This window comes from Enhydra lutris, unplaced genomic scaffold (genome assembly GCF_002288905.1).
Source record: "Enhydra lutris kenyoni isolate GAN:26980312 unplaced genomic scaffold, ASM228890v2 scaffoldscaffold19, whole genome shotgun sequence".
Taxonomy (NCBI): Eukaryota; Metazoa; Chordata; class Mammalia; order Carnivora; family Mustelidae; genus Enhydra; species Enhydra lutris.
The window spans coordinates 38,834,794-38,851,748 of NW_019154103.1; the positions used below are offsets into that span (position 1 = coordinate 38,834,794).

Consider the following 16,955-nt stretch of genomic DNA (forward strand, 5'->3'; position numbering starts at 1 on the left):
ACCTATGGCTTAGGGGCACCTGGGTGGCTCAGCTGTTAGGCCTGTGCCTTTGGCTCAGGTCATGATCCGAGTGGGATGGAACCCTGCATCAGGCTCCCTGCTCTTCGGGATACCTGCTTCTCTCTCTCCCTCTGCCCCAACCCCCGCTTGTGTTTTCCTCTCTGGCTGTGTGTAAAAAATAGTAAAATTTTTTTAAAAAATAGTAAACCTATGACTTAAAGGCTCAACACTGTTAATATGTTAATTCTCCACAGACTAATCTATGGACTCATCACAATACCAAATCAAAATATGAGGTGGAAGTTTTGGTAGAAATCAATAAATTGATTCTAAATTTACATGGAAAGGCAAAAGAAGTAGAAATGGGAAAGCAATTTTGAAAAGAAAAAAAAAAAGTCAATGGACTCACTACTAATTTCAAGACTCAGTTACAGTAAGACAGCATACAACTGGTAAAGAGTCAGCAGATCAGTGAAATAGAATGGAGTCCAGAAACAGATGTATACACATATATAGGCTCAACTCATCTTTAAAAAAGATCAAAAAAGATCAAAACCTTTAAAAAAGGTTCAAAGACAACTCATCAAGAAACTTCAATTCTAGCGTAACTTGCCATAAAGCATATGAGATTCATTGACAATACTGTAAAAATTGAAAAATACAACCAAACATCTTGAAATAACATTTACAGAACACTCCACCCATCCACATCTGACTCTATATAACCTTCTGGAGTGCAAACAAAATATTTACCACAAAGACCAGATTTTGATCCATAAAACAAACCTTAACAGGGTGATTATTTTTCAATAATTGGGCTGGAACTGGATATCTATATGCAAAAAAACTAACTTGAATGCGCATGTAAATTAACTGAATCCTAGGCCTAAATGTAAAAGCTAAAATTAATAAAACCTCAGGAAGAAAACATAAAACCTTTGTAACCTTGGGTTAGCAGTAAGAAAGAATTTCACAAGTGAAATCTAACATACGATCAACAACAAAAGGGTAACTTACACTTCATCTAGTAACAAACTTTCGGTCTGTAAAAGGTGATATTAACAGCATAAAAAGACAAGCCACAGTTTGAGTAAGCATATCTGCAAAACATACATCTGGCAAAGGATCTGTACTGAGAATACATGAGGAATTCTCAAAACTCAATGAGGAGATCCAACTTTTTAAATAGGCAACAGATGTGAAAGGACATCACCAAACATGATTTTCAGACAGTGAATATGCACATGAAGACCTCAACATCACTCATCATTACAGAATGTATATTAGAACTATAATGAGTTAACACTACAAACCTGTGAGAGGGCTAAAAATCATTGGTGTGCTGGTAAATGTTGAGAGAGGGAGAGAGAGAGACCACGTCTTTGAGAGAGAAGACTTCAATGTTATTTATTTAGAGAGAGTGAGCTAGTGAGTGAAGGGAGGGGCAGAAGCAGAGAGAATCCTGAAGCCGACTCCCCACTGAGTGCGGAGCCTGACACTGAGCTTGATCCCAGGACCCTGGATATCACCACCTGAGCCAAAATCAAGAGTCAGCTGTTTAACTGAGCCACTCAGGCGACCCACCTTCATTTTTAATATAATTCAAATATGTTTGTGGAACTTATTTTTAACAATGGCTGTGTTTAATAACCGGTTTCCAAATTCTTGACAATTTAACAATCACTTCTTTCAAGACAATGTAATCCCCCCTAAAGCTTACCACTACCTAAAATCAAAACTGACACTAACAAGTGCAGACAGGATGTCAAACAACTAGTATTCTCATTCACTGCTATGGGAATGTAATAATACATCTGATTTGGAAGAGTCTGGCAGTTTCTTTCTTTGCTTTCTTTCCCTTCCTTCCTTTGGATCTTTTATAATTTCATTAGATTTCAAAGATGGAATGGATAGAAACCTGACCAGAGACTAAAACAAATCTAGCTGCACAAAAGGTTCCCTGGGGCAAGCTTTCAATATTCAAACATTCAATAATACATACAAAGTATGACTCTGAATAAGGGTAAAATTTCTGTATTAAAATAACTTTTATGATACCAGGAAATAGAGTGAAATGCTTTTATACTGAAGCATCATACTTTCTAGAAAATAAAACCATAGATTAATGAATCTCAGACTTGGACAACAGTGTTCTAATGGATATGTTCTTGAGTTGTATTATTACTACAGCCATTAACTTATGGGACTAAAAGCAAGTGACTTCACCTCTTGCAAATCATTCTGGCACAAGTATAGCAGTTTCTTACAAATTCAAACGTACTTACCATACAACCCAACAATCCTACTTCCAAATATTCACCCACAAGAAATGAAAACTGTGTTCATACAAAAACCTGCACAAATATGTTTATATTGGCTTTACTCATTACTTCTTGAAGCTGGAAACAACAGAAAAGTCCTTCAACAACAAACAACTGTGCTACACTTACAATGGAATACTAAATTCAGCAATAAAAAAGTAATGAACTATTGATAACAGGAAACAACAGCTGAGTCTCAGATACTTTAGGCTAAATTAAAGAAGCTAGACTCAGAAGTTTCACACTGTATGATTCCATCTAACTGAACAGTGGTTGCCAGCAATTAGGAACAGGAAGTGTTAAACATGTGAGAGAATTTTTTTAGGTGATAAAAGTATTTTGTATCTTGATAAAGGTGGTAGTGAATTTTACTAAATTGAGGTTAATTTTGCCCCAAGTAAAAACTACCATCACAGAAGGGGAAAAAACCAAAACCAAAACCAAAAAAACCCGAAACAAAACCAAAAAACACAATTCCATTTCGTAGGAAAGTGGGTACTTGTAAAATTACACTAAAGGCCAATTTTATTCCTTTTAAGAAAAAAGTCTACAGAAAAGTAACTCTATCTCAAGCAACTTCATTTAATAACATTTTTTAGAGGCACAAAAATAGTTCATTCTAAAATCCTCAAATTTAATGGTTTTTAAGGGCAAGTGGTCAACTTGAGTGCTACTGCTTCAAAAATTTTTTAGTAATTTTCAGTGCTCACCTCCTTTAAACACCTGATCATAAAATGTTTCTCTGAAACAAAGGTAACTCACATTGGAATTTTCAGAAAAATGAGTACATTTAAAGTTGGAGGCCTACCCAGAGATCAGAAACAGAATTAAGGAAACAACTTGTGCACTATTACTACCTATTGCAAAAGCACAGTACATACTAATTTAGTAGCTCTTCATCAACAGTGCCTTGTCTTACTCTGCTTATTCTCTCCTCATAATTTCACCCACGTTCAGAATATCAAAGATCATTTCTATGCAATTAAGTCACTCCAGTCTTCCATACCATTTTTGTGCCATGGGCGCATTTCAATTACACATGGATCATCTGGTATTGCAGGTGTCTGTTCACACAGCTCTGTTTATTACACTGACTCCTTTCCTATACTCTCTAGGGCAGGGACTAGATGTCCACAATCTGATTTAATGTAATCATTCAACAAATTTATGAGATTCCTAAATCAACATTTCTAGCCCATCCAGCATTTCTAACTGCTTGGCGTTCTCCTCACTGGTTTAATATAACCCTAAGTGAAATGAAACTTAAAATTCCTTTGTCTAAGAATCACCTCAAGAGAGGGAGACATAAATGATGTCTTTAGATGTCTAACTTTTTAGCTACTGTTCCATCAATTTCCTTTTCTCCTTTATTATTTGTGCTTTCCTTCTTGAGGTCTTTAACTTCAGGCTTAAAATAGCCTCCAACTCATCAACCTACCAGTAATACCTTCCACTCAAAATCACCTCTCAGACTGCTAGCACGTTTATCTTCCCAGGTGATCATGGTAACTGCCATCAAATCTTTCATAGATCTCACCCACCTACGTAACAAATTCCAAAGCCCTTCACAATCTCACCCATAGTAAACATATAATGCCCCATATTCAGTCACTCACACAATTTTTTATGGTTTCCTAGAAAATGGACCGACCCTCGAGCGAGACTTGTTATTCTCCCACTTTGAAACTACATCACCCTTTCAAGGTCTCTCTTAAATATTACCTCTTCAGTGAGCTTCTCCCAGCCAAGAGATGCATTTACTGTTCATCTACTATGTATCAGGAACACTGAAAGGAATTAGAATCTCCCCAATGTTTCATTGGTACTTCCACTGAAAACAAATGCATTTTCAGACCATATAATCACAACCTGTATGAGTTTTCCGTACACTTCTTTCTTCTCCACTGGAGATTTTTTGTCCTCTAAGATTTGCAATAGTTCGCTGATATTTGCACTACGATTATCACCTAAACGGTACGGCAGAGGGTAAATACCCAAGTATCTGCTGGAGTGAATGAAGTAAGATGTCTTCTGAGCAAAATAGAGAAAAGGAATTTTAAGACCATCTAGATATCGAATATGAAATGCTCTATAATCTCTATCATATGCACAACTGACCAAACTATGGTCCTCATCTAAACTTCAACTGACCCTTCTATTTGAGGTTAATACGAGAACCAGGTATGAACATCTATGGTCAAGCGATTTTCAACAATGGTGCCAAAACCACTCAAATGGGGAAAGGATAGTTTTTTCAACAAATGGTGCTCGGACAACTGAACTGCCACGTGCAAAAGAATAAAGGTGGACCCTACTTCATGCCATACACAAAAACTAACTCAAATGATCAAAGACCCAAAAGTAAGAGCCAAAATCAAAAACTTCTCATTAGAACACATACACATAAATCTTCATGACCTTGGATTTGGCAGGGGATTCTTAAACATGACAGTGAAAGCATGAGAAACAAAATTTTAAAAATAATCTGGACCTTGCTAAATGATTTTTAAAATTGTTAAGGACACCATCAAGAACATGAAAAGAAACCTAGAGAATGGGAGAAAATATCTATGAATCATGCATGTATAAGGAACTTGTATCTAGAATATATAAAGAATTCTTGTAACTCAGTAATAAACCACTCAAGTAAAAAAAAAATGAGCAAAGAATCTGAATAGATATACCTCCAAAGAAGATATACAAATGGCCAAAAAGCATATGAAAAGACGTGCAATATCTTTAGTTACCAAAAAAATGCAATCAAAACCACACTAAGATACCACTTCATATTCGTTAAGATGAACAGAACCAAAAAAAGTCCTATTAACAGGTGTTGGTGAGGGTATGAAGAAACTGGTACCCTCGCACATGGCTGGTGGAAATGTAAAATGGTGTGGCCACTTCTTTGGGAAACCAGTCTGGCTATTATTCAAAGGATTAAATGTAGTACAGTTACTATAGAACCCAGTAATTCTACTTGTACACAAACGTTTACTGCAGCATTACTCACAGCAGCCAAAACGCAGAAACAACCCACATGTCCATCGATTGACGAACGGATAAACAAAATGTGGTACAGCCACGCAATGAAATATTATTCCACCCCATTCTATAAAAAGGACTTTGAAAACATTATGCTAAGTGAAAGAAGCCAATCATGAAAAACCACATATTATATTATTTCATTCATACAAAGTCCAGAACAGGGAAGTCCACAGAGACAGAAAGTTAGTTAGTGGTTGTTGAAGGTTGGGGACAGAGAGGCTTGGGGAATGGGGATGGGGGTCATAGTTAAAAAGTACGGGGTTTCATTCTGAGGTGATGAAAATGTTCTAAAACTAACTGTGGTGATGGGTGCACATATCTGTGACTGTACTAGAAAACCATTAAATTGTACACATTAAATGAACGAATTGCGTGGTACATAGATTATACCTCAATACAGCTGTTTAAGATAGAGAACAAGGCATATAATATAAATTTCCCAACTTTATTTTTGTATTAAAGATTTTATTTATTTGAGAGAGCACGCGTGAGAGAGAATGTGCATGCTCTAGGAGGGGGGGATGCGCAGAGGGAGAGACAGACTCCCTGCTGAGCAGGGTTATCCAGGACCCTGGGATCAAGACCCGAGCCAAAGGAAGACACTTAAGTAACTGAGCCACCCAGGCACCCCTTTATTATTTTCTTTAAGGTGTGATCTTACTACTCCATACTGCTCTACGGCAAGCACCTTTTAAGCTTAGGGCTGTATCATTTAAGGAAAAAGCAGTATTCTTAAACATTTAAAGCCTTACCTCTCAGGTACCAAAAAGAACAAGTTTCACTAGATTCTTTCTCCTTCTCTTTCTCTTCCCAGCCCCCTAATGCCAGCTGCTGCCTATTTTTTTGTTTCATAGTCACAACAATAATAAACACTAAGAGTTTTAAATATGTTTCATTCACTGAATTTGGCTTTATGTGACTGTTCTTAATTATGAAACGAAAGAAGCCTAATACTATGTTAAAAATATACACTAAGTTGTACGGTCATTACAAGCCTAACGATGACACTGAAAATGTCTATTATCTTATTTCACCTATATGGATTTCAATTGATTTTTTTCCCTCCAAATGCCCTCAAAGGAAAAAGTTTCTACATAAATGTATAAATTTTTAAACTAGGACTTACTTTTTCTTTAATTAAAGACATTAATTTATATGTCTTTCAATTTACAGCTTAGATAATAACTATTCAAAGCAGATGATCTACATCAGAATTATCTGGGACTTGGGAACTTATTACTGTCTGTGGACCAGAAGCAATGTCATGAGGAGTCTGTTAGAAATGCATAATAACAGACTTTTCCCAGCCCTACAGAATCATAATTTGCACTTTAACAAGATCCCTAGGTAACGTATGTATAAACTCTGAAAAGCACTGATCTAGGGGCATCTGCATTTCAAACAAGAATCCCCTGGTTTCTCCAACACAGGAGGTTTGAGAAGCACTTCTAAAAACGAAAGTGGAGTTACTGAAAAAGAAAATTCCCTTACAGCACTTTTGGTATACTAAAAAACAGTGCTATATATCCTTCCTGTAAGAGTTTGGAAAGCAAAAATATTCTGAATTTATACATCTCAGTTATACTACCTTAAAGTTAATAACCTGAATGAATCTATAACAAACAAGGTTTAGATAAACAATCAAAATCAACTTTATTTATAACTTTCACCGTGTACTAACCAAGATAAATTGATTCATACTCAAAAGTTCTGTAGACTTTTATTGGGGAAAAAAAGGCAAAAACCCTATTAAAAAGACCCAACCAACTGGGAGATAGATTATAGTTCCTTTTAGTCAACTCCTAAAAGCCTCAATTAAACAGAATGCTTAGTGTTCACAGTGTCAAGTTTACTCTAGGTCAATAGGTTGTTTTAATCCTAGCTGGTGGAAAACCTCTGCAGCCCTCAAGGAAATACAGGTCTTGGGATCCTGCACAGACACTCTCATTACATTTTAAGATAGTTATACAGTAAGTATAAAGGGCTAAAAAGATACTAAACCCAAAAGGTTAATCTGTTACTCAAGACAATTTTTACTAATTGTTAGGAGATGATGTTTTGACAATGAATCCAGCAAACATTTACCAAATGGAAATATTCAGGACTGGAAGGAACACAAAGATGATCAAGGCACTATCCCCAACCCCAAGAAGCACATAATCAGAGGGGAGGTGGAGTTTGACTGAGAATCTGTATACACAATTTGCAGTGTATGGTCACTGTGGAAAGTGGTTCCCGGAAGTTCCCAGTAAATGATTTTCAAATAGAAGGTCTTTTACTGTAATTTCCAATTGATTCAGTGTCTAGCTGCACAAGCCCAAAAAAAGCATACTAAAAAGCACTTTATAAGGAAATACAGCCCAAGGTAAACAATCTTCTGGGCAATTTGCATACACGTTAATACACATACACGCATAAAACTGGACTATGAGGTGTGGCGCCCTCACCAAATGCAAAGCAATTCAAACCCGAAATGATCTAGGAGGCCAATACAGTTAACAGTGTTTCCTTTGACAAAAACAGGAACACTCAACTTCAGAGACCGCTGACCATGCGAGAAAAGAGGAAAAAGGGAGTGAGGATCTGTTTTTACTTCTCCGAGATAACTTTAACACAAAACAGAACAAAACCAACAACCAACCAGCACTTTCCCGGACTACACCCTCCCTTCAACTTAATATTTTATAAACCACTCATTCTTTTTTTTTTTTTTTAAACACTCTTATTCTTAAAAAGTCTAGGAACTAAAGAAGACAAAACCGGTTAAATGCATTTAACAGTCGAATACTGAGGCACCTCCCTCAAGGGGAACCGGCAGTCCATGAAGGGTCATAACTGGGAAAAGTGCATCCACACGCTCCCTGGACAGCCAGGGCCACTCAACACTCAGTTCACTGCTCTCTCCTTTCAGGGGCACACCCTCCCTTGGGAAGGGAAAAGCAAGCACCTCTTCAAAGCGGGTGCGGAGGTCGTCGGGAGGGTGGTGAGGTTTATCAGGACTCAGGGAAAGCCCATTTCTGGTCTGGAGAAGAGATGAAAGTGACACGGAGGAAGGCCAGCTGAGCCGGGAAAGGGCGCTGAGATGCTCGCGCCGGTCCCTGCCCCCCCAAAGAGGATCAGGTCAGCCCCCGGCCCGCGGGCTGGTCTCCCGAGGAAGCCTAGCCGTCCAGGCCAAGCTCCAGCCCGCTGACAGGTACCTGAGGTGGGACCCGCGTCACAGGTGTCTCCCCGAGCAGGTCCCTGCAAACCCGGGGGGGTGGGGAGGGACAAGTCCCGGCAGGGGAAAGGCACCTAAAGGTGAGACGCGCGGCAGTAGCGGAGCGCAGCACCCACGGCGACGCGGTCTCACCTCGAGGGTGGACACAGTGCTGGTGAACAGATCTTCTCCGTCCTCCAGCTCCTCAAAGTCGGTGGGCTTCGCGTCCCCCAGCGGAGGAGGCTCCCTCTCGGCCGCCATCTTCGCTCGTCCAGACGACTGCGCGAGCGGGGCCTCGCGGACCTGTCACGTGAGCACGCACGGCAGTGCTGGCGCGCCGGCCGCCGGGCTCCCCCTCCACCCACGGGCCCGCCTCTCGTGGCCCCGCCCCCGGCCTCGTGACGGCGCCCACCCCGAGCGCGCTGCGCTCGGCTCCGCCCCTTTGCCTTTCCTTCCTCTTCTGCTTCTGGGTGGTCGTCTTTCTCCGCGCTTTTGCTGGACGGATTTGGGTGGAAGGCTTTGGGGCGTTTATTACCTTCTCCTTCGTAGCACGTCTAGATCAAACGATTTCTCGGTGTTACCAGTTGTAAAACTGGGATTACCACTTTGCAAATCTGCTTTAGGAAGTGGAAGACTTTGGGCTTGGATTATACACACACTGAGGGCAAGACGGAGGATTGGTGAGAAATAGACACCTTTAGGTTGTCCAACAGAACTCTCCGGCGTGATGGAAGTGTTCTGTATCCGTAGAGTAACCGCTGGCCAAGTGTAACCACTGACCCCTTCACGCGACTATGAGGAGCTGAGTTTTAAATTTTATTTAACTTAAATCTAAATAGCCGCATGGGGCTAGAGGCTACCTACTGGCCAGAGCAGCTCTAGATAACAAAAATGCCTTGAATAATTTCTTGTGTGAGGTTTACTCCAGTTTCATCATGAGCCGCAACATACTTTTCCTGCATAAAAGACGAGAAAGGCTGAGCAAATAATAGGAAAATCAGATGATTGGCAAGAGCGTGATACTTAAATCCCTCTGCCAATTACTAGTGCTTCATCATGGGAAGATCTCTTGAAGACTTTCAGCTTCAACTTCCCCAGCAGCAAAACGTAAATGTTACTAATTCTCCACTCACACTTCACTGCCCAGGATTATTCTCAGGTTCATATGAAAAAATATGTTAAAATATTCCGAAAGCTAAAAAGTGCTATGTTAATGCAAAGTATGCCCATGGAAAATTAAAAGAGGGCATCACAAATAGCAACCTGAGGTTATAATTTTTGCCAAAGGAATAAAAAGCTTTGATGGGATTCTTTACAAATTAAATACAAATTCTCAGCCCTCACTGGCCTGCGAATTATGTCTGGCTTCTACCGGCTATGCCCAAAACTTACTTAGCATCGCAGGCCTTATTTTTTTAAACTGCATTACAACAGGTTTTTCTACTTGGCCAGGAATTCTTTCGCTCCTACATTTCTAAATTTCCATGATGATTATCAAGAAGCATTAGCCCAAACCATGATTTATTTAAGTAAGTATACCAAGGCTCAAAAATTACTTGGGTCATCTTACCACCATCATCACTGCTTTACCTAGAACCATTGCTGTTGTCACTTTCTGGAAGAATCATGCTGTTGAGGCATATTCCTTGGCCTGCACCTCACCAGCCTACAGTTAGTCTGGAGTTTGTCACTGATCAGACCCTTCAACCTCTCCTGAAAGCTCACAGCCCGGGGTGAGGTGATGCTTCTCTGCATCCCTACTTTTTGCCTCTGTTTCTGCTTATTGCTTACTACTTTCTGTTTTCTGCTATGGTCATTTCTATTCCCAGCTTATTTTTTGTACCGCACATCTGAATTACTTGAAATATAGGTCCAGCCACTTGTGACAGAGGAAGTGGCTGTTTTGTAAAAGGAAGGTATATGCAGAACAATCTGCAAAGGCTGAAGGGGCTGTAAGACCAAAGAAAAAGGCCGGACAAGTCCAGCTTGACATGAAATGGTTTTTTATTAAGGGGACTTACAGACAGAAGCGTGTCTTCGTGTCTTCAGTGGCAGCAAGACCTGTAGATCTCCGCAGCCCCACCTCCCATAAAACTGCTTTTATAGCCTTAGAGGCAGGGGAATACTTGCTGAGAGACTACCCAGGAGGAGAATGTTTGAAAATAGTCATGTGTCATATTCATATCTCCAAAGCAGATCAGGGACATATGCCCTGAGGGTACACTTAAGGGTGTGGCTAAACAAAAAGAAAGAATGTGTTGGGGGTGGGTGTTGGTGGGGCTGTGCTCACAAAGGCTTCAGGTCACAGAGGGGTCATCATGGCAGATCTATCCAAGATGGCATTAGTCTGGTTCACATAGCAGCTTCAAAAATGTAGTTTCATTGTCCCTCATATAGGACCATGAAAGCTCTATGAGATCATCCAGGGATTATAGCTTTGTTCTGTTGTCCTGTCCTCCCTAGGATGTAATCTCTTCCTCCTGGTCCAAGTTGGCTCCCCACAACCACTTTCCAGCTGGCGGAAGAGGAATAAAAGGGAAATGGAACACTATCCCCTTCCCTTTAAGGGCCAAGTCCAGAAGTTGTACACACATTTCTGTCCGCATCCCTTTGAGCAGCGAGTTAGTTACATGGCTATCCCTAGCCACAGGAGGAAAGGCAGTTGTTACTCCACTTCCTAAAAACTAGAGGTTCTCATACTCTGGAAGAAATGGAAATTTTGGTAGGGAACCAGCAGTCTCTGTTATAAAACATTGATTCAATCTTCATGGTAGCATAACGGCATTTCCTTCTGGTAACCATTCCTTTCCCACACTCTGCTGGAAGTCTCCTCCAACTCCCAAATGGAGGGCCTGACGCGGGCTTAAACCCAATAGCACCCACTCCCTTAGTCCTAGGGATTGGTAGGAGGTCAGAATCGGCTATATTTCCCACAGACTCTCAGCAGCTTTGATTGTCTCTCTTTCCTTATTCAACCTGAATTCCATGAGCCAGAACTCTAAGAATTATCTATTTTTCTCAGCTGTTTCTCTTCATTGGCTTTTTGGCTCTTCTGTATAATCTTCTCTGAAGTCCCACCAGCCTCTCTAGTCTTATATCCATAGTGCTAAGACCATTTGATACATCAACCCAATCTTGACGGAAGGTCCTGAAGTCCATGATCTTTGACCCCAACTCCACACTGCCTGGATACCATTATTTGTTTCTTTGTCAAATCCTTTAATGATTCTTCCCAGAAGAGGTTCTAAAACGTTCCTTTCTCTTAACTGTCCTATGACCTTTTCTCCTCATTTTTATCAGACCGCTTAACACCCTCATTCAGGGACAAAATAAAATCTGCCAAGGGAATCCTTTAGTATCAAGCACAATTAAAATTCTCTGTGTTCTGCCATCACTTGCTGTGTATATTTCTTTAAAATTTTTATTTATTTATTTAGTTGATTTATTTAAGGGGAGTTAGGGGCAAAGAGAGAGGGAGAGAGAGTCATTAGCAGACTCCACGCTAAGCATGGAGCCCAATGTGGGGCTCATTCTCACAACCCTGAGATCACGACCTGAGCCAAAACCAGGAATCAGACATGTAACCCACTGCACCAGCCAGGCATCCTGGGGTGTATATTTCTATAACACCTAGCATATTGTACTGTGATCATGGCCTCTTTTCTATCACCCTTAATAGTCTAGAGGATTATTGCATCTAGGGGCTATATTTGAATTGACTTTGGATCCTGGGTCGCCCTGTATTAGTTATCTATCACTGTAAAACAAATCACACCAAACTCAACAACTTAAAAACACAGATGTATATTTTCTCACAATTTCTGTGGGTCAGAAATCCAAGTGCATCTTAGCCAAGTGCCTCTGATTTTGGGTGTCTCACCAGTCTGCGATAAAGGCAACTATCAGAGCTGTGTGCAGTCACCTCAGCACTCAACTGGAAGAGGATCTCTTTCCAAGCTCCCTTTCCAGGCCTCCCTTGGCAGGCCTCAAGTTCTTACTGGCTGTTGCCTGGACATATGAATTTACCGCCACACAAGCCCCTCTGTAAGGCCTCCTACACCGGATATCTCAGCATCCTTCCCCAGAGCAAGGACTCTAGGACAGAGAGTGGGGAAGCACTAAGAAAGGCAAGGGTGGGCAAGCGAGACAGAAGCAGAGTCTTTTTATAACCGAATCTCAGAAATGGCATCTCCTCATGTTTGCTGCATTCTGTTTATTGCGAGTTCACACTTAAGGGGAGGGGCAAAACAAGGGTGTAAATAACAGGAGGGAGGGATCTTGGCGGCCATTTTATTTTATTTTACTTTATTTTAAAGATTTTATTTATTTATTTGACAGACAGAGATCACAAGTAGGCAGAGAGAGAGAGGGAAGCAGGCCCCCCACCGAGCAGAGAGCCCGATGTGGGGCTCGATCCCAGAACCCTGGGATCAGGGCCCGAGCTGAAGGCAGAGGCTTCAACCCACTGAGCCACCCAGGCACCCCATTGGCGGCCATTTTAGAGGTTGCCATAAACCGCCATAGTGTTTAGTACCGAAAATAGATAGCTTCGATGAATAAATGAATGAGCATGTGACTCAAAATAGAGAGCTAAGTGGAAGATATAACATACAGTAGGTAAAGCAACTAGTGCAGCAAGGATCCAGACAGTCAGGGCAGCACAACCCTAAAGACCACTTAAGAAGCAAGCAAAGGAAGAAGTGCTATGAAGAAAACAGAAAAGCAGTAGTCTAGGACTACAGTCTAGAAAGGGTTACAAAGGAAGTAAAAGAACAAAGAGTATGTGGTTGTATCAAATGCCTTCAGTATATTAATAAGGTGTTAACTGAAAAGAGTGAATCATTGCTGAACAAAAAAAAAAAAAAAAAAAGGATATAGCAAGTTGTGATGGTTAATTGTATGTGTCAACTTGCCTAGACCGTGCGTACCCAGATACTCAGTCAAACATTCTTCTGGGTTTTCCCCAGATGTAGTTGGGATGAAATTAACTTTTAAATCACTAGACTGTCAGTAAAGCAGATTATCCTGTATAATATGGGTGGGCCTCATCCAATCAGTTGAAGGCTTTAATAGAACAAAGACTGACCTCCCTAAGCAAGAAGGAATTCTGCCACCAGACCATCTTTGAACTTGAACTGCAGCTTTTCCCTGGGTCTCCAGCTTGCTGGTCTACCCACTATATATATAGTTACATATATACACACACACACACACACACACACACACACGTGTGTGTGTGTGTGTGTGTGTGTGTGTGTGTGTTTCTTTTTGGACTCACCAAGTCTTCACAATTGCATAAGTCAATTCCTTAAAATAAATCTCTCTCTGTATATATAGTACATCCTGTTGGTTATGTTTCTCTGGAGAACCCAGACAACTATACAAGGATAGACTATTATTTCAAGACATATAAATAGAAGGAATGCCAGAATAGGTCAGTAACTTGCTGAAGATACAGGCTTACTTTTTCGTACATGTTTGTTTTATTTTAGAGAGATTTATACATGTTTACATATTAGGGAAAGTGAGAGCAGAGCAAGAGGTTCACAATATGGAGACATATAATCAGAAAGGAAGAGATCTGAAAGTATACGGGTAGGAATGAGGTAAACAGCAAGAAGTAGGATTTGCCTTTAAAAAAGAAGGTATACTTCTTCTGAGAACAGAGAAAGCGGGGGGGTTCAGAGTTTGTATTCGCTATTGTGCATCACGAACCACTCAAAACTTGGTCAATGAAAACAAACCCATTTATTCTTTCTTTTTTTTTTTAAGATTTTATTTAATTATTTGACAGAGAGAGAGATCACAATTAGGCAGAGCGGCAGGTGGAGAGAGAGAGGGAAGCAGGCTCCCTGCTGAGCAAAGAGCCCAATGTGGGGCTCGATCCCAGGACCCTGAGATTATGACCTGAGCCAAAGGCAAGGCTTAATCCACTGAGCCACCCAGGCGCCCCCCATTTATTATTTCTAATGAGTCTGCAGGTCCGCAAGCTGGTTCTGCTGGACGAGATTTGGCAAATCTCATCATAGGGGTTGTTTGTATTATGTCTGCAGTGGCTGAGGGCTTCACAAGGTGCTGACAGTACAACGCTGGTCCTGACTAGGACATTTCAGGTCCGCTGCGTGTACTCTCATCCTTCTAGACTGGTCAATTTTTCACGGCTGTGGCAGGCTTCCAAAAAATAGAAGGTGGAGACACACAAGAACTTCTTCAAGCCTTCACAGAAGTCCCATAGCCAAGCCCAGGGTCACAGTGGGAAAGGACTAAAAAGTTGCAGGGCAAAGGGTGTGGAAAAGAGAGGCCATTAATTTGGGCCATTGATGCAATCAGTCTACCACAGGGTGGATACATTCATAGACTTATTTGTAAATGCTACAGGAGCAGGAAATGGAAAAAGTCCACACCCAAGAGCAATATTTTTTCCCCCCTATGGGGAAAGAGAGGTTAATTTCCAAGAGAAAAGAGGTCAGTATCAGCACAGGTGGCAGGAGGAAATGGAAGAGTATTTTCAGTAGATCTGTGAAGATTCGGAGAGAACATTCACCAGGGACATATAAGGAACTGGCAAACATTACTGGAAGCATAAATGAGGTGGAGACCATATGTTTCTGGTGGCAATAATCCCAACATTTGTGTTATTTTCTCCTGTAGTCTAGCATTGGAGGTGTAGGAGTGGAGCTGGATGGTTGGATTGATTCAAGGCTAGACATTTTTAGAATGAGCTTGGTTGAGGGCTAAGGCAGCTAAGGATTTTGAGGCCTCTCAAAAGAGAGGGATGTCCTTGGGGCACCTGAGTAGCTCAGTCGTTAAGCATCTGCATTCAGCTCAGACCATGATCCTTGGGTCCTGGGATGGAGCCCTATATCAGGCTCCTTACTCAGTAGGGAGCCTGTTTCTCCCTCTCCCTCTGCCTGCAGCTCCCCCTGCTTGTGCTCTCTCTGTGTGTCAAATAAATAAATAAAATATTTTAAAAAAGAAAGAAGGAATAACTCTTCCCAAGGGTATTAAAAAGTGGTAGCATAAAAGTAATATTTAGAACCCAATATGGGCTATACTTTGGGTGAAAAGTGACCTATTACTCAAGGCAAGGAGGTCAAAGGAATTTTCTGGGAAGCAATCAATGTTGTGAGACACTTGTTTGCATGGAAATTGTGGCTGTAGGAACACAGTGCAAAAAGCGAAATGGAAGTCAGATGCGGATGGAAGGGTGTAAAGAGGGAAGTCAACAGATCAACAAGACTCTGGAGAGACCTTACCCTTGAACAAAACTTCTAGTGAGTGAGGTGACGTAAGCAGCTAGAAACACGTAAGATCCATAATGATCTCCTTTGCAATTATATCAGGAAAAATAATCCTTTGGTTGCTTAACTTTAACAATTGTTCAGTGAAAATAATTAAGCTCCTTACTGAAAGATAACGAAGGACTTCACATTTGTTGGAGGAAGGAAGGAAGTTGGTCAGTCAAGCATGGTGTTCTTTCTTACAAATCATAAATGCAAACAAGCTACCATTACTCAAAGTGTCAGTGATCCCTTAACCTGTGACTTGACAAATAGCTATGAAATGGATATATGGTTGTAACCTCCTGTGTCTCAGTTCATGAATGGCATCAGAGTTCTAGAGACTAAACCATTCTCTCAAAATAACTATTTCATCACTTATATCTCTTGAACACCATAAAGGGTAATAAGCAGGTCCTTACACTTACACAAAACCCCATTATCCCTTCCTCTCCATTTTCTCCCTCATACCAACTGCCCCTGTGCTTCTCTCACCCCACAATACCCCTGTAAAACCCCTCCCCTTCTGTTTCTGGGTGGTATTTTCCTGTCACTCCCCTGGCCACTGCTGCAGTCACGGTCAACTTTGCGGTCATGAGACGTGTGCAGTCACATTGTATCTTGCACTCAGAAGTGCTCCAGTCTTAGCTGAATGCTTTGCAGTCGTTGGCTGCAAATTCTTAGCAATTTTGAACAAGGGGTCCTATATGTTCATTTTACAATGGATCTTGCACATGTTATAGCCAGTTCTGATTCCAGTCTGCCAGTTAGTACAGCATCAGAGAACGCAGTGGGATTGGGTATTTGCTGTTCCCCAGGGCAGAGGGAGATGAGCTTGTGTTCCACTCTCAACCCTTTTCCTAAGAGGATTGATTCAGTGGCTTTGGTGGCTTTACCCTGGGCTCTCAACTTTCTCCTTCTGGCAGAAGCAAAATGAATACAGTAGACACTTAAATATTGATAATTCTTGTCCCATCAATACATTCTTTGGAGGACACAGTCAAGTTCAGAGATGCATGTTTATAATGTTAGCCTTCCAAGGACTGGTGCAGGTGAAGAAAGACTTAAGGCAATTTCTTGGAAAAACAATATTGAGAACAGAAAAATAAGAGA

General features: G+C 41.0%; 1 protein-coding gene across 2 annotated transcripts in view; it reads right to left on the reverse strand.

The window, feature by feature from the left end:
• Positions 1-8,925, reverse strand: part of LOC111148224 (sorting nexin 2) — a 52,724-nt gene extending 43,799 nt beyond the window's left edge. For both annotated transcript variants that reach the window (XM_022504696.1, XM_022504695.1), the window contains exon 1: positions 8,716-8,925. In XM_022504696.1, coding sequence (XP_022360404.1) covers positions 8,716-8,823 — 108 coding nt within the window. In that variant the 5' untranslated portion in view covers positions 8,824-8,925. The remainder of the gene's footprint in view (positions 1-8,715) is intronic.
• Positions 8,926-16,955: the final 8,030 nt, after the last annotated feature.